Genomic DNA, 20440 nt, shown 5'->3' with positions numbered 1-20440 from the left:
AGCACTCCACACGCGCCCTCACGCACAGGCCCAGCACGTCTGCGGGGGCCTGTGCGCAGCTCCGACTTCAGTTTTACCCCCACAAAGATTCCCCATCTCCAGTCTGGTGATGTGACGTGATTACGGAGGTCACTGTAGTTTGGGATGGTGTTGCTACTATGCTGTTCATTCCATAAAAACATGTGGCATCAATAATAAACAGAGCTGACTGATCAACTTTATCATTAAAACTGAAATATGAGCTTAAGATTAGACTTTCCTGCAGAGCTGAGGAATGTCAATTTTTCACCTCAACAAAGTTTATTTCTGATTTAAGAATATTTCTCATATATTTACACATTAAATCCTTTATTTCCTGGATCCTGGATTTACTTTCCGTCTGCTTTACTTTCCGTCTGCTTTACTTTCTCTCTGCTGTACTTTCTCTCTGCTGTACTTTCTCTCTGCTGTACTTTCCACCTGCTTTATTTTCTGCCTGCTTTCCTTTCCGCCTGCTTTACTTTCCGTCCGCTTCACTTTCTGCCTGCTTTACTTTCCACCTGCTTTACTTTCCATCTGCCATATTTTCCGCCTGTTTTACTTTCTCTTTGCTTTACTTTCCGCCTGCTTTACTTTCTGCTTGCTTTACTTTCCGCCTGTTTTATTGCTTTACCTTCCGCCTGCTTTACCTTCCGCCTGCTTTACTTTCCACCTGCTTTACTTTCCGCCTGCTTTATTTTCCGCCTGCTTCACAATCTGCCTGTTTACTTTCTGCCTGCTTTACCTTCCGCCTGCTTTACTTTCCGCCTGCTTTACTTTCCATCTTGCTGTACTGCTTTATTTTCCACCTGCTTTTTGTCTACCTGTTTTACTTTCCGCCTGCTTTATTTTCCACCTGCTTTTTGTCTGCCTGCTTTACTTTCTGCCTGCTTTACTTTCCATCCTGCTGTACTGCTTTACTTTCCGCTTGCTTTATTTTCTGCCTGCTTTACTTTCCATCTTCTTTACTTTCCGCCTGCTTTATTTTCTGCCTGCTTTACTTTCCGCCTGTTTATTTTCCACCTGCTTCACTTTCCGCCTGCTTTACTTTCCACCTGCTTTACTTTCCACCTTATTTATATTCCGCCTGCTTTATTTTCTGCCTGCTTTCCTTTCCGCCTGCTTTACTTTCCATCTGCCATATTTTCCGCCTGTTTTACTTTCTCTTTGCTTTACTTTCCGCCTGCTTTACTTTCTGCTTGCTTTACTTTCCGCCTGTTTTATTGCTTTACCTTCCGCCTGCTTTACTTTCCACCTGCTTTACTTTCCGCCTGCTTTATTTTCCACCTGCTTTATTTTCCGCCTGCTTTATTTTCCGCCTGCTTTATTTTCCACCTGCTTTACTTTCCATCTTCTTTACTTTCCGCCTGCTTTATTTTCTGCCTGCTTTACTTTCCGCCTGTTTATTTTCCACCTGCTTTACTTTCCATCTTCTTTACTTTCCGCCTGCTTTATTTTCCACCTGCTTTACTTTCCATCTTCTTTACTTTCCGCCTGCTTTATTTTCCACCTGCTTCACTTTCCGCCTGCTTTACTTTCCACCTGCTTTACTTTCCACCTTATTTATATTCCGCCTGCTTTATTTTCTGCCTGCTTTCCTTTCCGCCTGTTTTACTTTCTCTTTGCTTTACTTTCCGCCTGTTTTATTGCTTTACCTTCCGCCTGCTTTACTTTCCACCTGCTTTACTTTCCGCCTGCTTTATTTTCCGCCTGCTTTATTTTCCGCCTGCTTTATTTTCCGCCTGCTTTATTTTCCGCCTGCTTTATTTTCCGCCTGCTTTATTTTCCACCTGCTTTTTTTCTGCCTGCTTTACTTTCCGCCTGCTTCACTTTCCTCCTGCTTTACTGCTTTCCTTTCCGCCTGCTTTATTTTCTCTTTGCTTTACTTTCCGCCTGCTTTACTTTCTGCTTGCTTTACTTTCCGCCTGTTTTATTGCTTTACCTTCCGCCTGCTTTACTTTCCACCTGCTTTACTTTCCACCTGCTTTATTTTCCACCTGCTTTATTTTCCGCCTGCTTTATTTTCCGCCTGCTTTACTTTCCACCTGCTTTATTTTCCACCTGCTTTATTTTCCGCCTGCTTTATTTTCCGCCTGCTTTACTTTCCGCCTGCTTCATTTTCCACCTGCTTTTTTTCCGCCTGCTTCACTTTCCTCCTGCTTTACTGCTTTCCTTTCCGCCTGCTTTATTTTCTGCCTGCTTTAGGGGGGCTTCAGCCCCCCTAAAGCAGGCACCAACAGCAGTATTCATCACTGCTGTTGGTGACAATAAGTTAGCTCCAGCCCCCCAGCTAACAACAGAAAGTCCCATGTAATTAATGAACGAAATGCTCCCTGTTTGACAATTAAAACCGGGCCTGCAGAGAGCCCCCTGTACAGGAGACAGCGTGTGTTGTGTGCTGAAGAAGGTCTCTGTGCACGTCTTACCTTAGTTGTTTTGCAGTCAAAAGTTACATTTCGGCTCTAAAAGAACGCTGCTACATAGCTAACTAGTTCATCTGAAATGCACTGTGAAGGTCCTGGTTGCTTATAGAGTTAGCTGTGCAGTCTTTTTTTTTTTTTTTACCATATACTATCTTTGGGGTGACTTCCTTCTGGAGCATCAGCTCCAGCATCAGATACACACAGTGAAACAGGAGCTGAGCTCATTCACGTATGATTATGTGGATAATAATGACAATAAGAATGATGATAATAATAATAATACACTAATAATAATCACACCACCACCCATATTGACCTATAGGAGTCAGGGCAGAGGAGCAGAGAGAGTGAGAGGGGAAAGGTGAGTCACAGGATAGAGTCATTTGTGATGCAGACAGTCTTGGAATTTTATGGAACTCGATATGAATATGAAATATGAAACATTTCAGTCCAGGTGCACCATATAAGACTTATTTAACTTGAGCTTTTATTTAGGAGAGTAATGATTGGAAAGTGGAGATAGCCAAGAGAGAGCTATATAAGCCAAATTAGCCTGGCCCAAATATTTTCAAGAGTAGGCTACCATAATATGACTGTAATTTAAGTAATCAAGTAATATTTTTCAGGACTTGAAATTACAAACATTTTAGTCTCACATGTGCCGAAATGTAATCTGTGGGTCTTCAAAAATTTTGGGAGTAAACAATTATTGTGTTGTGAGCAAAAGTCATGGCATTAGCCTCTTTGTTGATCAGTTATTAATTCAATTCATTGTTTTAATGTATCTTGAAGGGTCAGGCAGAAGGAGATGTAGTGGGAGAAAAAGATCAACAGGCAAGGCCAAAGCAGAGAGAGCAAGGGGATCCAGAGATGGATCAAGAGCTGTTTGTGAAATTAAACGTTCGCTCACATCCTGTGCATCTCCTGGGGGCTTAGCCCCCCCTGTCCTTAAAACCTAGTGACGCCCCTGACAAAAATGTCCCTTTTCAGAAATTAAGGAGATTTTTTTTTTATCAGGCATAACAAAAAAATTTAAAATCCCTAAAAATCAATGTTGTTGCTAATCATTGACATACCCCAGACCATAATTATCCCTACTCAATAATTCCACTTTGCATTCCATATTTTGAAAATACTGGCACCTAAAGGCTTAAAATTTGGGCTAAAAAGTTCAAATTGGCATCTTAAGGGTTAATTTTTTTTTAAATAATTGAAACCTTGGTGTTTATGATCAGAACTGAAGTGGAATAAAAGATTTATGAAAAAAGTGGAAAAAATATTAATATATGATGTTTTTAGGTCGTTTTAAAAGGGGACAAAAATGTCCCTTTTCAGAAATTAAGGAGTTTTTTTTCTACACAATGAAAAATTGCATTGTATATGATGTGTGTTTGAAATTAGAAAAAATAGTCAAAAATGCACAACTGGACCAAATATGTTGAGTATCACTATCTACAGTGTGAAATTAGAGGAGAAAGTTCACCCCAAGTGGACATAAATGTCCCCTATCAGGGATTAGGGTTAAAAAGTTTAATCGTTGCCCAGCCCTAATTTTATTAGATTCCCCAAGACCAAAACAATACCAGTGTAATGACAGGATATGACTGAATTATCTATGAGATGAACATGTGACATGATGTAGAATCAGAATTACGGTTAAATGAAATGGTCTCTGCCTTTCTCACTTCTTCACTCTCAGAAACTAAAGTACAGAATTGTACCTTTAGAGGTACGATGGCTTGTCCCTGGGGCAGTACCCTCAGAAGGTATAGTTTTGTACCCTTATACTGAAGTAGCCTAACACAGACTGTCTATTGTACCCCAGCATGTAGAAAAAAAGTACATATAGGTACCCTTTACCACTTGAGTACATATATGTACCTTTTACCACTTGAGTACATATATGTACCTTTTACCACTTGAGTACATATATTGAGTACCTTTTACCACTTGAGTACATATATGTACCTTTTACCACTTGAGTACATATATTGAGTACCTTTTACCACTTGAGTACATATATTGAGTACCTTTTACCACTTGAGTACATATATGTACCTTTTACCACTTGAGTACATATATTGAGTACCTTTTACCACTTGAGTACATATATGTACCTTTTACCATTTGAGTACATATATGTACCTTTTACCACTTGAGTACATATATGTACCCTTTACCACTTGAGTACATATATGTACCTTTTACCATTTGAGTACATATATGTACCTTTTACCATTTGAGTACATATATGTACCTTTTACCACTTGAGTACATATATGTACCCTTTACCACTTGAGTACATATATGTACCTTTTACCACTTGAGTACATATATGTACCTTTTACCACTTGAGTACATATATGTACCTTTTACCACTTAAGTACATATATGTACCCTTTACCACTTGAGTACATATATGTACCTTTTACCACTTGAGTACATATATGTACCTTTTACCACTTGAGTACATATATGTACCTTTTACCACTTAAGTACATATACTGTATGTACCTTTTACCACTTGAGTACATATATGTACCTTTTACCACTTGAGTACATATATGTACCTTTTACCACTTGAGTACATATATGTACCTTTTACCACTTAAGTACATATACTGTATGTACCTTTTACCACTTGAGTACATATATGTACCTTTTACCACTTAAGTACATATACTGTATGTACCTTTTACCACTTGAGTACATATATGTACCTTTTTTACCACTTAAGTACATATATGTACCTTTTACCACTTGAGTACATATATGTACCTTTTACCACTAGAGTACATATATGTACCTTTTACCACTTGAGTACATATATGTACCTTTTTTACCACTTAAGTACATATATGTACCTTTTACCACTTGAGTACATATATGTACCTTTTACCACTTGAGTACATATATGTACCTTTTACCACTTAAGTACATATATGCACCTTTTACCACTTGAGTACATATATGTACCTTTTACCACTTGAGTACATATATGTACCTTTTACCACTTGAGTACATATATGTACCTTTTACCACTTGAGTACATATATGTACCTTTTACCACTTGAGTACATATATGTACCTTTTACCACTTAAGTACATATATGCACCTTTTACCACTTGAGTACATATATGTACCTTTTACCACTTGAGTACATATATGCACCTTTTACCACTTGAGTACATATATGCACCTTTTACCACTTGAGTACATATATGTACCTTTTACCACTTAAGTACATATATGTACCTTTTACCACTTGAGTACATATATGTACCTTTTACCACTTGAGTACATATATGTACCTTTTACCACTTGAGTACATATATGTACCTTTTACCACTTAAGTACATATACTGTATGTACCTTTTACCACTTGAGTACATATATGTACCTTTTTTACCACTTAAGTACATATATGTACCTTTTACCACTTAAGTACATATACTGTATGTACCTTTTACCACTTGAGTACATATATGTACCTTTTACCACTTAAGTACATATACTGTATGTACCTTTTACCACTTGAGTACATATATGTACCTTTTACCACTTGAGTACATATATGTACCTTTTACCACTTAAGTACATATACTGTATAGTACCTTTTACCACTTGAGTACATATATGTACCTTTTACCACTTAAGTACATATACTGTATGTACCTTTTACCACTTGAGTACATATATGTACCTTTTACCACTTAAGTACATATACTGTATGTACCTTTTACCACTTGAGTACATATATGTACCTTTTACCACTTGAGTACATATATCTACCTTTTACCACTTAAGTACATATACTGTATAGTACCTTTTACCACTTGAGTACATATATGCACCTTTTACCACTTGAGTACATATATGTACCTTTTGGACCCTCAAAAGGGACATATATGTACTTTTAGGTCCAATAATTAACCCTAGGAGGTACATTAGTACAGATTGTACCTCAGGGGGGAAAAAAGGACTCGTACTGTACCCCTGTTTCTGAGAGTTTGACAGGTCTACACCGTTTTAATAAACTCCAGGATCTCAGGCTTCACTTCTTGGTGGTTAAATCTGTTCTTTTTACAGCGTGAATATGCACAAAAGCTCAAAGTTTTTTATAACTGCGCAACAGAAGCTCAAAGTTTTTTATAACTGCGCAACAGAAGCTCAAAGTTTTTTATAACTGCACAACAGAAGCTCAAAGTTTTTTTTTTTAACTGCGCAACAGAAGCTCAAAGTTTTTCCTTAACTGCGCAACAGAAGCTCAAAGTTTTTCTTTAAATGCGCAACAGAAGCTGAAGCGGAGCCCCAACAGACCAACTTAAAGGCGTCTGAAACGCTCCAGAATCTCGCGTAAAACGACCCGTCTGCGGCTCGGGCCTGCTGTGCGCGTGAAGGAGTGAGTGTTTTGTTTTTCCTTGTGTGCGGGAGGTGTCGGTTTCAAGAGAAGCTGCTTCTGCGCTCAGAAGTGACTTCACTTCCCAATTTACAGGGCGAGAGAGAGAGAGCGAGAGAGAGGGCTGAAAAAAAACCTGCCATCCGGTTATGGTCTGTGAGCGAAAAATTGTAACTGCAATGGTTTGCGCCATCGAGCCAATGCGCGCCTGCATGAATTGAAGGGAGGTTAGAGGGCTGAATTAGCTGCAACTTTCACAAATCGAATAAATGACAAAGAGCGCGAGGCTGCTGCAATGGACTGTTCGATAAAGGTAAGAGTTTGGTTTGTTTTTGAGGCGGCCACCCACACCAGCGCTGAGTCTGCTCAGTGAGAGAGGCAAGGCGGTGATGCGAGCTCCCCACTCTTTCCTTCTTGTACAAAATTTCCTCTTCCTTCCCGTTCGTGGTTGTATGTCGGCTCTATAATAACACAACTAACCACTACATCTTTACACTCACATAAATACTAATTGCTGGCCCGCTCCGCGCGTAAAACAGGAATTTCCCAGAGTTTCGGGGTTTTTTTTCGTTTTTTTTCTGATTGATGCGTTTTGATTCAGCTCGACGAACACAATCCACGGAGTCAAGTCAGACACGGAGAGTAAAATTACTCACAATTATTCTGGTTGACTAACAGTTTCGTCTCTATGGCGGAAAGTGAGTTAGTGAAGGGATGCGGGACTTTGCTGATGCGCGCGGTGCAGGTGTACCTGATGGCGCCATGGATCAAACTGGAGCAGGGGGATCCATTTCCAGCAGATGACGGGTATTTCTCATTTCACACTGTTACACCTGTTCTTCAGCTCGTCGAGCACAACGCCGCAAACTTTTTTTTCTTCTGGGTTTTATCTGTGAGCTTCAAACTGAAAAACATTTTCACCAAATTAACAGTCAAAGCTGCGCGTTGCGCAAGGTGGGAGAGGAAAGACGTGTTTTATTCCGACCGCGCACGCATGTACGAGCTGGTTTAAACTTAAATGCGACGCAAGGCCTCAGACTTTTTTTATTTGTTTTTATTTGTTTTAAAAAAACGTTTTTAAGTTGCGTCTTTTGCGCATTTTCGAACCAGAATAAGAATGAACGCTTTTAATGAGTTAAAAACTCGTTATTTCAACGAGTTTGATGATGTTTGATGCAGAATTAATGTTTGATAGATTTTTGAGGAAAGACATTTATAAAAAAGGCCTCGCGCAGGAACTGACGATCAGAATTTCTGTTGGTTTCTGACGGTTTTATGGGTTCTGATCCATTTTTGAGTTGCTTTATTTTCCTTCTGACATTAAAGGCAGTGAGTGGGTTCACTGAGGGGCAGCGCATGATCGGTGCAGCTGAGGACATTTTGAACAACTGAATAAACCTTTTCAAACGTTTTGTCCCGCGTTTGTTCGCCTGTTTGCTCATGAAACACAAGCATCATTGAACGGGATGATCATTCTCTTGGGTTTGAGCTGGAAATTGTGTCTGAAGTTATTTTAGGAGTAATTTATAGCTGCGAACGGCAGCACTTGTCAGGTGTCGTTATCTGAGCGCAGCAGGCTTCCTGTCTCAAACCTCAGACTTTCCGCACACGTTTCCGCTGCCTGGACGCGACAGAAAGCCAACAAAGCCCCCAGAGAGACGCGCACTGGACACGCCGGGGCCTGACATTGTTCCACGTCCACGCTGCGCGTTCACTGGGGCTCCGAGCTGCAGAAGAAGCGGGTCCGGGGCGCGCGCGCGGCCTGCAGGGCCCTGCGGGGGCCCGCGCGCTGCCAGGCTCCAAACTGTGAAAACCGCACCGTTGTTTGTGCAGCAGAACGCGCAGCTGCTCGAGCCTTTGCAGAATCAGCTCGCCTGAACTTTTACTTCTCCTTTCCGCCACTTGCCTCAGACTCTGCGAGCACGAAGCGCCGCGCTTTGCACAACTCGTCTGAGGCCCAGATCCAGGTTTAAACCCGTTTAAACCCGGGTTAAACCCGGTTTAATGTCCTCCAACAAGAACTGCGACGGCCAAAATTATTTTACAAAAACAAGTATCAATTCCTCAAATCTCATTTGTAAACAGGAGCTCGGAAAAACAAAAACAAAAACAAAAAAAAAACACAATTTCAGTTTCTAGAAATACACGATGAGGAACGCACGAGGAAACTCATCAAATAAAGTTTCTCATTAAAACTCAAGAAGAAACACAATAAAAACCGAGATGAAAATTCGTTTGGGATCGAATTCAATTAGTTTGAATTGTTTATCAGGCTTCAATGCATTGAACTGAAAAATGAAACATTTCAGGGGGAACGGGCACGTGATGCGCTGGCCCACTCTGACGGTGGACACAAATGTGGTTCAGTAAAACCTCACATGGTTCCAGCTTAAGGAAGTAGCTTGTTTTTGACTTCGAGCTGCTTAAAATAAAACAATGATTTCCTGTTCAATTGTGACAACATCAACCAGAAATCATTTTATTTGATCTTCTTTATTTAGACTCAAAGCAGAAATGCATCCAGTAATTCCATCAAATCAAACGATGCAGGCCTAAAACGATTTAAAAAAAAAAAAAAGGTTAATTATGATGCAGTTTATTTGGTTCAGCGTCAAACAACAGGGCCAGCCGGAGAGTTAAACTATTTCCTGATCCAACATCAGCTGGAAATGGAAACTTATTTCATTTCTCAGGTGAAAAAAGGCTCCACCTCCCCAACTGTGAGGGCTGACGGCTCCTCGTGTCTCACATGGAAACATTTAACAGCTTTTAGTTTTATAAACCAAAAGCTTCAGCAGATTAATCAATAAAATAAAAGATAAACGGCTTCAGAAGTGAACAAAAGGCCTAAAATACTGAGCATGGATTAAAAGTATCACAGCCAACTCCCCCAAAAAAGAAAAGCTTTATGAATGTTGGTTGCTTTCATTCAAAGTTCCTGAAAGTAAAAAAATTAAGAGTTTTGGAGCTTCAAAACAGCTGAAAGTCCCTTTATTTGTGATCTCAGGCTGACTATTACTTCATTTTATCTGATTCAGGGCTGTGTTGTAACATCCTTTCTGCAGATTAAAAAAAAAAGTGATGTAGCTGGAGATGTTAAAGAGAGTTAAAGTGCTCATCTGAGCTGTTGGTTTGGGTGAGAGTGCGTGATGCAACCTGCAGAGCTGCTGCCGAGCCGAAAGTTTCCACGCAGGGCAGTGCGTCGCGTCTGCGCGCTCACAGCAGGTGAAGAGCTGCGCGCGGCCTTAGTCAGGCGAACGTTTTAGGCTCCAAGAAGGTCATGTTTTTAAAAGCTGTTTGTGTCACCGAGCAACGGGCTGAAACACAGAACAGGAAGTCAGTTGTGGCATTAGTGGTCAGGCCACATTTTGGTATATTTGTATCAGTGTGCAGAGAAGACGCGTAAAAGAAGATAAAGAGTTTGTGCCAAAGAGTGAACACAAACGAGCCTCTGCAAGTCACGATAACATCAGTTTGAATGTTGGGAGGCCCCAAAAAAAAAAGAAAGAAAGAAAATCTTTAGTAAGAAGTGAGTGGAACGCGCTGTGATGAGAATCTGCCGTCAGCAGCCAGCGTTATCCCGCCTTCAGCCGGCTGTTTCACTTCTGCACAGAGTAAAGGCGCTCAGCGGGGGGGGGGGGGGGGCAACACCACGAACAGAGAGAAGAAAGCAGGGCAGCGTTCAGGCCACCATCACTTCAGCAAAAAAAGAAACATTTCTGCTTTAAATGTTTAAATCCTCCAGCCTTTAGTTCAAGTTAGAGCTCAGTCATCCTAAAAATACAACCGACGCTTCATAAAAAACTACAGCTGGGCAACCATTAAAATGTTTAATCTAATAAATCACGTGATTTCCCTGATTAATCGTGATTAATCGCATTTGTACGCAGAATCCAAAAATGAATCCAAAAGTAGCGTATAGCTTTTAGCATTTAGCTTTATTTTAAATGTGCTGCCATACGAATGAAAGTGCCATAACATTTGTTGTGCAAACACACTTTTAACATCAGCATCTTTCTGTAGTTTTTATGTAGAAGCCTCGCTCCACTGTCTGTTTCCTTGAATGACTTGCTGCTATCAGTTGTGTGTTTTGCCTTTAAGTGATATTTTAGACTGGAACTACTACGCTGAGAAGACAATTCAACTTGGCAGAGTTTACAGATGACTTTGGTTCTGTCGACTCCGCCGTCTGGAAGAACTTTAAAATGAAAATGGCCGAGTAAAAGTTCCGTACCCTTCTCCATGTTTGGTGGATCCGCCGATTACTTTCTTTTCCTGTTCCGCAGCAGACAGCAGCAGACTTTTACAAAATAAAAGCCTGTGAGTAACAGACTTTTACAAAATAAAAGCCTGTGACCAGCAGACTTTTACAAAATAAAAGTCTGTGACCAGCAGACTTTTACAAAATAAAAGCCTGTGAGCTACAGACTTTTACAAAATAAAAGCCCGTGAGCTACAGACTTTTACAAAATAAAAGCCTGTGAGCAGCAGACTTTTACAAAATAAAAGCCCGTGAGCTACAGACTTTTACAAAATAAAAGCCTGTGAGCAACAGACTTTTACAAAATAAAAGCCTGTGAGCTACAGACTTTTACAAAATAAAAGCCTGTGAGCAACAGACTTTTACAAAATAAAAGCCTGTGAGCAGCAGACTTTTACAAAATAAAAGCCTGTGAGCAGCAGACTTTTACAAAATAAAAGCCTGTGAGCAACAGACTTTTACAAAATAAAAGCCTGTGAGCAACAGACTTTTACAAAATAAAAGCCTGTGAGCAATAGACTTTTACAAAATAAAAGCCTGTGAGCAACAGACTTTTACAAAATAAAAGCCTGTGAGCAATAGACTTTTACAAAATAAAAGCCTGTGAGCAACAGACTTTTACAAAATAAAAGCCTGTGAGCAACAGACTTTTACAATAATAAAATAAAGAATAAAACAGGGGGGGTCCGTGGCGTAGTGGGTTGAGCAGGCGCCCCATGTTGATGCTGCATGTCGTTCCCCCTCCCTCTGCCAAAATATTTTTTTGTAATTTAACAAAAAAATTGTTTAAATAAATAAACAAAACCTGCGTTAATGCGCGATAAAATATCTATCGGCGTTAAATAATTAACGAGTTAACGCGATAATAACGAGTTAACTCGCCCAGCCCTAAAAAAAACATTTTCACTGATTAGACTTATTAGTAATAATTTATTTCATCACCATTGATGAACATAAAGGCAAATAATACACTAAAGCAGATGGAGGCTGAACATCAAAAGGCTTTATTCTCAGGTTTCGATAGATGGCTTCACGTAAAGTTAATATGAGGTAGAAACTGTCTGCTGCTCATCTGCTCGAGGATACATTAGCTGCTTTACGTTTGGGTTAGTGGCACAGAAATAAAAAACTTATATAAAGCTGAAATTTAACATTCCATCTACAGGCCCGATCAGCCCTCGTTTCTTTACGACTTTCCTGAAATCTTTAAAGTGTCCTGATCAACAGTTCTCCAGCTTTCTGAAGCTCTTTCAGACTTTTTCTTCTGACATTTTCTGCTTTTTCCCCTCACAGTCCACACAGAACAGACAACTCAGCAAAGAAGCCGTTTTAAACTGGATCTTTAGGCACTTTGTTCCCAGCAGCCTGTCACAGAGACACATCATTTGTTCCCATTTCTTTAGCTGCATCTGTGAAAAACAGCTTCATAGTTTCAACTTTTTTGTACATTTACGTTAAAACTGCTTTCAGTTACCAAAAGAGTCAAATTAATATAAGAAATTCAGTTTAAAAAAAATCCTAATCCCAAAAAAATGAATGTTATCACGTCTAAAAGTAGAAAAGTAGGAAAAAACAGACAATAATAAGAATTATATGTTATTCAACATCAAGAAAAAGTCAATAAGATTCAATTTAAAGCTTAAAAATGAATATAAGATATAATCTAATGACTAATTATGGAACAATTAATATAAATGAAATGATTATACTGCTTTATGCCACCAGAAATGAATAATCTAGAAGCTCTTTGTGGGTTTCAGACTGGAATTAAGATTTGTTCCCATTTCTTTAGCTGCATGTGTGAAAAACAGCAAAGATAACACAGTGTGACAGACAGAAAACAGGATTTCTGCAGCAACAAGGTGATTCCCAAAGAGCTGTTAGCTGAAAACTTGGCATATCTCAGCATGGTGTGCAGTGTGTCCTTAAAACATTTGAGGAAACTGGACAAGTGGAGGACAGAAGAAGAAGTGTCAGGCCTAAAGAACTATCTACAGCAGATGAACAGGATCTGAAAGTGATGTCCTTAAGAAAGAGGAAAACATCCAGCAAAGACCTGACACAGGAGCTGAGAGATGCATCTGGACCTTCAGCTGATCCGTCTGCTGTTGGCCCAAGCCTCATCAGAAATGGGCTCCATGGAAGGGTGGCTGTCAAGAAGCCGTTCTTAAGGAAGGGAAACAGGGAGAAAAGGCTGAGCTGTGCCAAAGGACACAAGAAGTGGGCTGAAAATCAGTGGCAGCAGGTCTGATGGAGGGATGAATCCTCCCCAGAGCCCGGAGCTCAACATTACTGAAGCAGTGTGGGATCATGTTGGCAGAGAACGGAACAAAAGGCAGCCCACATCCAAAGAAGAGCTTTGGGATGTCCTTCAAGAAGCCTGGAGAACTATTCCTGAAGACTCCTTAAAGAAAGGACAGAAAGCTCGTCTGAGAGGGTTCAGGCTGTGCTGGAGGAGAAAGCAGCTCAGAGCAGATATTCACTTTAGAGCTGCTCAGAACTGAACTAACTCTGGTTCTGCCTCAGATTCTGGGTTAATGTTCATGTTGGAACACGTTTCCATAGAAACAGCTGCAGATATTCACTTTAAAGCTGCTCAGAACTAGCCTAGCAAGTCAGACCTGGACAGCAAATAGCTGTACAGGGGTCTAGTGACGCTGGATAGCAGTGTGGGCGGGATAAACGGCTGTCTGTCAAGTTCAACGCCACGCAATAGGATGGCGCAACAACCAATCAGAGCGATGAAGATTTTTTATGTAGTCAACGCGATGTGGTTTGTAGTCTATGGCCTGAAAAGCTGATTTCTCTTAAGCTCTAAACTCTGTAAATATATAACTTTAGCAACATTTGAAACATTTTCAGGCGAGAAAGTAGTCGTTTAGACCCCCAAGGTGTTGAAAATCTGACAAAATACCGGCTGTTTACAATTTTGTTCAGACGAATTCAGCGCTGCTAAAGCTAGCCGCAGTGAGCAACGCACTTCCGGTTTTGACTGCTCTCGTCCCGTTAACGGAATTTGACCGTTCAAATGCCTTACCAGAGAGTTTTGTCAGCTCTGAGACGAAGATCGGCCCGCTGTCTTCGCTACATCATGCTCGCAATCGACTGGGGAAAGCCTGTTCGCCGGGCGCAGCCATTGTTTACCTCTCTCTGGAACTTTTTTGTTTTTGTTTTTAACCTCTCTCTGGAACTACACACTGAAACGTCGCACCTCTGTCGTCACTAGGTAGCCCGGCCTCCGACCCCGCTCCTCACGATTTGATTGGCTCGATCAACTATTGATTTGGAACGTTGCAAAACGACCACAAGTGACTAGACTGGCCCCGGAGCAAATTCCATTTGCGGCCGCTAGGGGCGTCTAGATTTTTAGGCTAGCTCAGAACTGAACTAACTGTGGTTCTGACTCAGATTCTGGGTTTATATCCATGTTTGAACACGTTTCCATGGAAACAGCAGCAGATATTCACTTTAAAGCTGCTCAGAACTGAACTAACTCTGGTTCTGCCTCAGATTCTGGGTTTATGTTCATGTTTGAACACGTTTCCATGGAAACAGCTGCAGATATTCACTTTAAAGCTGCTCAGAACTGAACTAACTCTGGTTCTGCCTCAGATTCTGGGTTTATATCCATGTTGGAACACATTTCCTTGTTTCCTGGTGGTTTATAAAGTCTTGATCAGTGACTATGAGCAGATAATCCAGATATAAACCAACACGTTGCTTCTTTTCCTCTAAACTAAAACATTTGGGTCGCGCTCGCTTCAGCAGCCGCCCCACGCAGCTAAAGTCCCACGCACTGCTGACAATCAGCTCGTCAGCAGCGCTGAGGAAATGCCAACTGTGTGCCATGCATTAAGATGCGGTTCACAATGCTCAGGCAACAACTGAGCTCTAGAAAAAAAAGAAAACAACACAAAGAAAGAACAATGTGATGGCGGCACTTCAATCAGGTCTGCGCTCTTCTTTCTGCCCAACGAACCCCCCCTCCTCCTCCCAGGTCTTTAGGGTTGTTTTCCAGCTTTAAAATGACCCACATTTGAACACTGCGCCCCCCCACCCCACCATTTCCTCTCCCTTGGCCTGTGCCAAAAGGTTCCTGTGCACATGGCGGCCAGGTTTCCTGTAGGCCGCTGAAAAAGCACGGCACTGACGTACAAGGTCCAAAGACAATGCTCAGCTCCTCTAAACAAACACGCATTGCATCCACTTGGACTGCCGTGGTCGCATCGCACATGCACGCACGTGCACGCACATGCACGCACTTAATTCGAGCAGCAGACAGAACAACAGCTCCAGCGTTTGCAAGGGACCAAAGTGCCATCTTTGGGTGGTTTTCAGGTCTCCGTGCAGAACACAGGAAGACGGAGTTAAATCTCAATTAGGCTCCACCTTGAGCTAACACCCCTCCCACCCCTGCAACCCCGATCCTAACGACAAAATAAAAACTGTGGTTAAGGTTACCGATGTTGTTTAAGATTAGACTGAGCACCATTTGTGAGCTTCACTCCTCTGTGTTTTTCATAGCGGTTTCATAACCTCTTTGTTGCCTTCAGCTTGCACTGAAAGTTTGGAACAGTCACAAGTCAACACTCTCTTGGATTTTAAGCATTTACATGCAACCGACTGAAGACTGTAAGTTTGAATCATGGCAGAAAAACTAAACTGAACAATGTTACCAGCTCAGAATACCTGCTGCTGTAACCGTTCGATCCTAATCTTTAAAGTAAATAGGTCTAAATCTGATTTATGCCAGTAAGTCTACATGTTCTATGTGCATTAAACCATTTTATTGATGAAGAAAAAGGAAGTTCCAAAAGAAAGGAACACAATTCTTGGAAAAAAAAGCGAGTTCTTAAGAATGAAAGTTTGCATTAAACTAAAAGTATTAAAGTTACGTCATATTGAAAAGATCCGAAACCTTTAACAACTTGTAGTTTCTTAAATATTCTGTCCTGTCATGTCAGAGATAAGTCAGCTCAGTCACTCCCAGGACCCCCGATCACAAGGCCAGAGTTAAAAATCAGACTGGGACCCTTTAAGTTTTACGTCCACTTACCGTTTGGTTAGGTTTAGGCACTAAAACAACAAAAAGATAGAAGTTTATGCTCACACACTAAGCTCGAAACGTCGAGTCATTTAGACTTCTGCAGCTGTAGTTTGGAATGAATTAAGATTGGAACAAAGTAAAAGGCAAAAGAATTAGAATAATCTTCTTTGATCGGTGAAATGAGGTCAGCGTGTGGACGGTTATGACACATTTAATCGTATGAATCTATAAAATAAAATTATCAGCCGATTGTTGCAAACAAGATTGCAAACAAGAACAAATTGTTGCCAGCCGTCTCACAGTTGGTTAAAAACGTTTCTTTTTGAGGCGGAACAGTAAGTAAAACTGCATTTCTGTGAAGATGAAGGGAGCTGCAAACACATCAGTCGAACTGAAACTAAGTGTGAAAATCTGGGGTGTCGTCTTCCCATCAATGCAGATTGGAGCCGGAACCAAAATAGATGCACGAACCTCCATCAAACGGGACAGAATAAATGTAAATGTACTTTATTTCTGCAGCCCTTTACAGACAATCCTTACGGTGCACCAAAGTGCTTTACAGCAGGTAATAAATAAAGAGAAGAAGAAGTAAAAACAAATAAAAACAACAAAAGAACAGTGAAAGCAACAAAATACAACAAAATCGAATAAGATAAAATAAGATAAAAGTGTCATCATACTACTGGGTATTAAAAGACAAGTTTTTAGCCTAGATCTTATTCCAGAGCCTGGGGGCAGCTTTGGGAAAAGGCTCGCTCACCCCAGGGTTTGTATTCTGACCTGGGCACTTCCAGCAGAAACTGATCTGCTGACCTCAGAGCTCTACCAGGACTGTTAAAAGCTCAGATAAATACGATGGGGCGAGGCCGTTAAGAGCTTTAAAAACCAACATTAAAATTTTAAAATCAGTTCTATAAGGACAGGAAGCCGATGGAGGGAGTTAAGAACAGGAGTGATGTGCACACGTCTGTTGGTGTTGGTTAAAGACGGGCAGCAGCGTTCTGCACCAGCTGAAGGCGGCTGAGAGAAGACTGGGAGACGCCCACATAAAGAGCATTAAAACAGTCTGACCTTGAACTTATTAGGGCATGTATGGCTTTCTCAAGGTCATGACGACTTCAAAACATTTTAACTTTGGCCAGCAGACGCAGCTGGAAAAAACTAGTCCTGACGACATTGTTCATTAGTTTGTCCAACCTCAGGTCAAAGGTCAAAGGTCACTCCCAGATTTCTGACGGTTGAACTGAGCTTTGAAGACGAGGTGTCAAAGCCAGCCACTGCTTAATATCAGCAACACAATTAAACAAAGAACATTGTGCTCTGTTACTATTTGGCTTCAATGGTAGATAAATGTGTGAATCGTCTGCATAAGGGTGAAACCCTCTCGTTTTGTAGTCAAAGGGCAGATCTTGGCAGGATTCGGTGGGTTTTACTACCAGTATACCAGCATAAAAAGGGCTTTAGAAACTTTCCGATGGGTGACATCAGATTTCACACGTGCTCGTTCATGTCATCAGTGGAGATTTCACGTTACTGGAACGTGAACGTGGGCCACGAAAGCTTTTTTTTTTTTTTTTTTTCTTTTAAAGTTTAGTCTCTCCTGAGGTGTTTTTCCTCTCAGTCCGAGCTCCATTGTTGTCTCCCAACTATTTAAAAACACAAAACGGAGCCACATGCTTGAGCTGCTCCTTCATTTCCATAAACACTGTCACTGTAATTTATTTTGACTCGAGCCCACATGCGACATCCTGCTGCTGTAAATGTGCTCTAATGCAAATCCAAAGGGGCGATTTCCTCCCACATGGAGCTAAAACTCGTCATCACAAACATGCTTAAGGTATTAAAAAGTTTCTGATTGGTTTAAATCAAATCAAATTAAATTTATTTGTAGCACATTTCATATATAAAACAATTCAAAGTGCTTTACATAAGTGGAAGAAGCATTAAAAATACATAAAAGAATATAAAGAGAAACAAATAAAATAATTTAAATGAATTTAAAAACAAGCAACAGTCCAGATAAGTTCAAACTGATTTAAACTGAGAACATCGGGTTATTCTGGATGTCATCCTTCCTTCCACTGGGATTTTTTTCATCTTTCCAAGGTTAAACTCCAGCCGATGTGTTTCAGGAACAAGCCGAGGTTGTTTCCACAGGTTGTGACGCCGCTCGTAAGCGGCAGACACTGACCGCTGCGTCTCTGTTGGACAGGAAGCGCTGTCTGTGGTGAGCGAGGGCCAGCCCATATTCGAGTCGCCCTACACCCCGGCCCCGGCCATGCACATAAAAACCGAGATGACGTCGCCCGGCGGCTTCAGCCAGGCCTCCAAGCAGAGTCCAGAGCCCACCGAGCCGGAGTGGGTGGGGTCGGCGGCGCAGAACTCCGGGAAGAGGAGCGAACACGTCAACGGGACCAGGTGAGTCAGGGCCTCGGGTTCCCGGACCATTCCACTGTCACACTCTGGGTTTTTCCAGACCCTAAAAGTATTCCTGTATTGTTCACTCGGCCAACGCAGCTCCACGTCTATTGTTTCTTTTTTTTTTTTTTTCCTATCTTTGCCAATTATTCTCATGGTTTTGTTCTTTTTTTAAACCTCACCTGAGGGACTTCCCATCAACAGAAGCTGCACACATCTGTTAAAGAGCTCCACTTCAAAGGGTGAAGTCGGTCTTCTCGCACTTTGTGCTCCAACTCCACTTTTTAAAGGGGAAACAATCATACTTTGTGCTCTACAGCCACAACAAATACAAGTATAAGCAATTGCTTTACGTTTCAATAGAAAGCATGTAATCCACTGATGCGTATGGTATCTAAATCTAATCGATTTGTTCAGAGATATCTCACAAGATTTAAAGCAATTAAATAAAGATTAAATAACCAGTTCAATTCAATTCAATTCAATTCAATTCAGTTTTATTTATATAGCGCCAAATACAACAAATGTCATCTCAAGACACTTAAATAGTAGTCGTAGTTCCACCTGCTAAATGCACATTATTGTATTAATATTTAAAGCTGATATCTTCAGAGATGGGACCAAGTCACACATGTGCAAGTCTCAAGTAAGTCTCAAGTCTTAGCTTTCAAGTCTCAAGTAAGTCCCAAGTCTTAGCTTTCAAGTCTCAAGTAAGTCCCAAGTCTTAGCTTTCAAGTCTCAACTAAGTCCCAAGTCTTAGCTTTCAAGTCCCAAGTAATTTTTTCTTGGGCAAGTCAAGTCAAAGTTAAGTCACCTTATTATTGCAATTTTACCTGCAGTATCTGATCTTAATAAAGTGAAAAGACAAAGATATAAGTAACTGTCAGTAAACATCATTGGCCAATGTGTCCAACCTGTCCACCCCGTATCATAACAAGCTAACGTTAGCTAACTACCGGCTAGGCTAACAGGATAATATTAGCAGGGCTCTCAAGTTTTCAAGTTTGCTTGGAGTGAGATTCGGGCGGGGCAGGGGCCGGGCCATGTGCGCGGGGCGTGTGCGCGTGGGGGGGGGGGCTGGTCCCTTGCAGTATCCGATCGCCATAAACTAGCTACTTAAAGAACAAAGAAATTGTTTTATATATACCAAAATCACAAATCTTCACTTTTACACTAAATTCTGCTATATTTTAAAATAAATTGTTTTAGGTTTGCAAAGTGTTGTTGTGAGTGTTTGTGGCAGATTTTGATGCTTGATGACTGATATTGGGGGCTCCCATTTAAAGCACTGTGGCTCAATGTCAGCCATTTTCACAGTCATGATGGATGACAGAGTTCCATTCAGAGCCAAAGTGTTCTTGGTCTTGGTTTTATTGAGCCCCACCATGGAAAAAACCCTCTCTGCATCAGCATTTCAGTGCGGCAGAACTAATACCAGTTTGGTAATTGTAGATGGCCTTATTGGGAATCTGTTCATACCAGTCACCTTTGAAAAGAATTAATCACGGAAGCCTAATTACACTCCTACATATTTTTCATTAAGTTGCTCATGTCAGAGGGTGTGTGCTGAATATTTAGGCCTACTACTCCAACAAACACTTTAATCGGCAGGTATTGGTCTTTTACAAAGAGTAGGAAAACTATAGTAACTAATAAAAGATTCAAATAAATGAAGATATGACCTGCTGATGATCCTGGCGGTTCTCTTCCACCTCCAGCTCGTCTACAACTTCTGCACGCGTGCTTGCAGCTGAAAGCTATTTCAGACCTCACCCGGCAACAAGAAATTCTGTTTTTTGATTGGCTGAGAAATTCTATTTTGTGATTTGCCGATGGGTTGCTAAATCAAGACAGCTGTATTGAGCTATTCTGA

At 41.0% G+C, this 20440-nt stretch overlaps 1 protein-coding gene across 3 annotated transcripts in view; it reads left to right on the top strand.

The window, feature by feature from the left end:
- The first annotated feature begins 6943 nt into the window (after positions 1 to 6943).
- fli1rs (Fli-1 proto-oncogene, ETS transcription factor-related sequence) overlaps positions 6944 to 20440 on the top strand; it is a 33899-nt gene continuing 20402 nt past the window's right edge. For 2 of the 3 annotated variants that reach the window (XM_075466337.1, XM_075466335.1), the window contains exons 1-2: positions 6944 to 7154; positions 18362 to 18567. In XM_075466337.1, coding sequence (XP_075322452.1) covers positions 7137 to 7154; positions 18362 to 18567 — 224 coding nt within the window. In that variant the 5' untranslated portion in view covers positions 6944 to 7136. Of the gene's footprint in view, positions 7155 to 7345; positions 7649 to 18361; positions 18568 to 20440 lie in introns of those variants that run through there. The other variant, XM_075466336.1, reaches the window with a different exon arrangement.

Source organism: Odontesthes bonariensis, chromosome 5 (assembly GCF_027942865.1).
Source record: "Odontesthes bonariensis isolate fOdoBon6 chromosome 5, fOdoBon6.hap1, whole genome shotgun sequence".
In the NCBI taxonomy this organism is placed as follows: Eukaryota; Metazoa; Chordata; class Actinopteri; order Atheriniformes; family Atherinopsidae; genus Odontesthes; species Odontesthes bonariensis.
The sequence above is the reverse complement of the archived record's forward strand: the minus strand, read 5'-3'. Positions and strand labels throughout refer to the sequence as shown.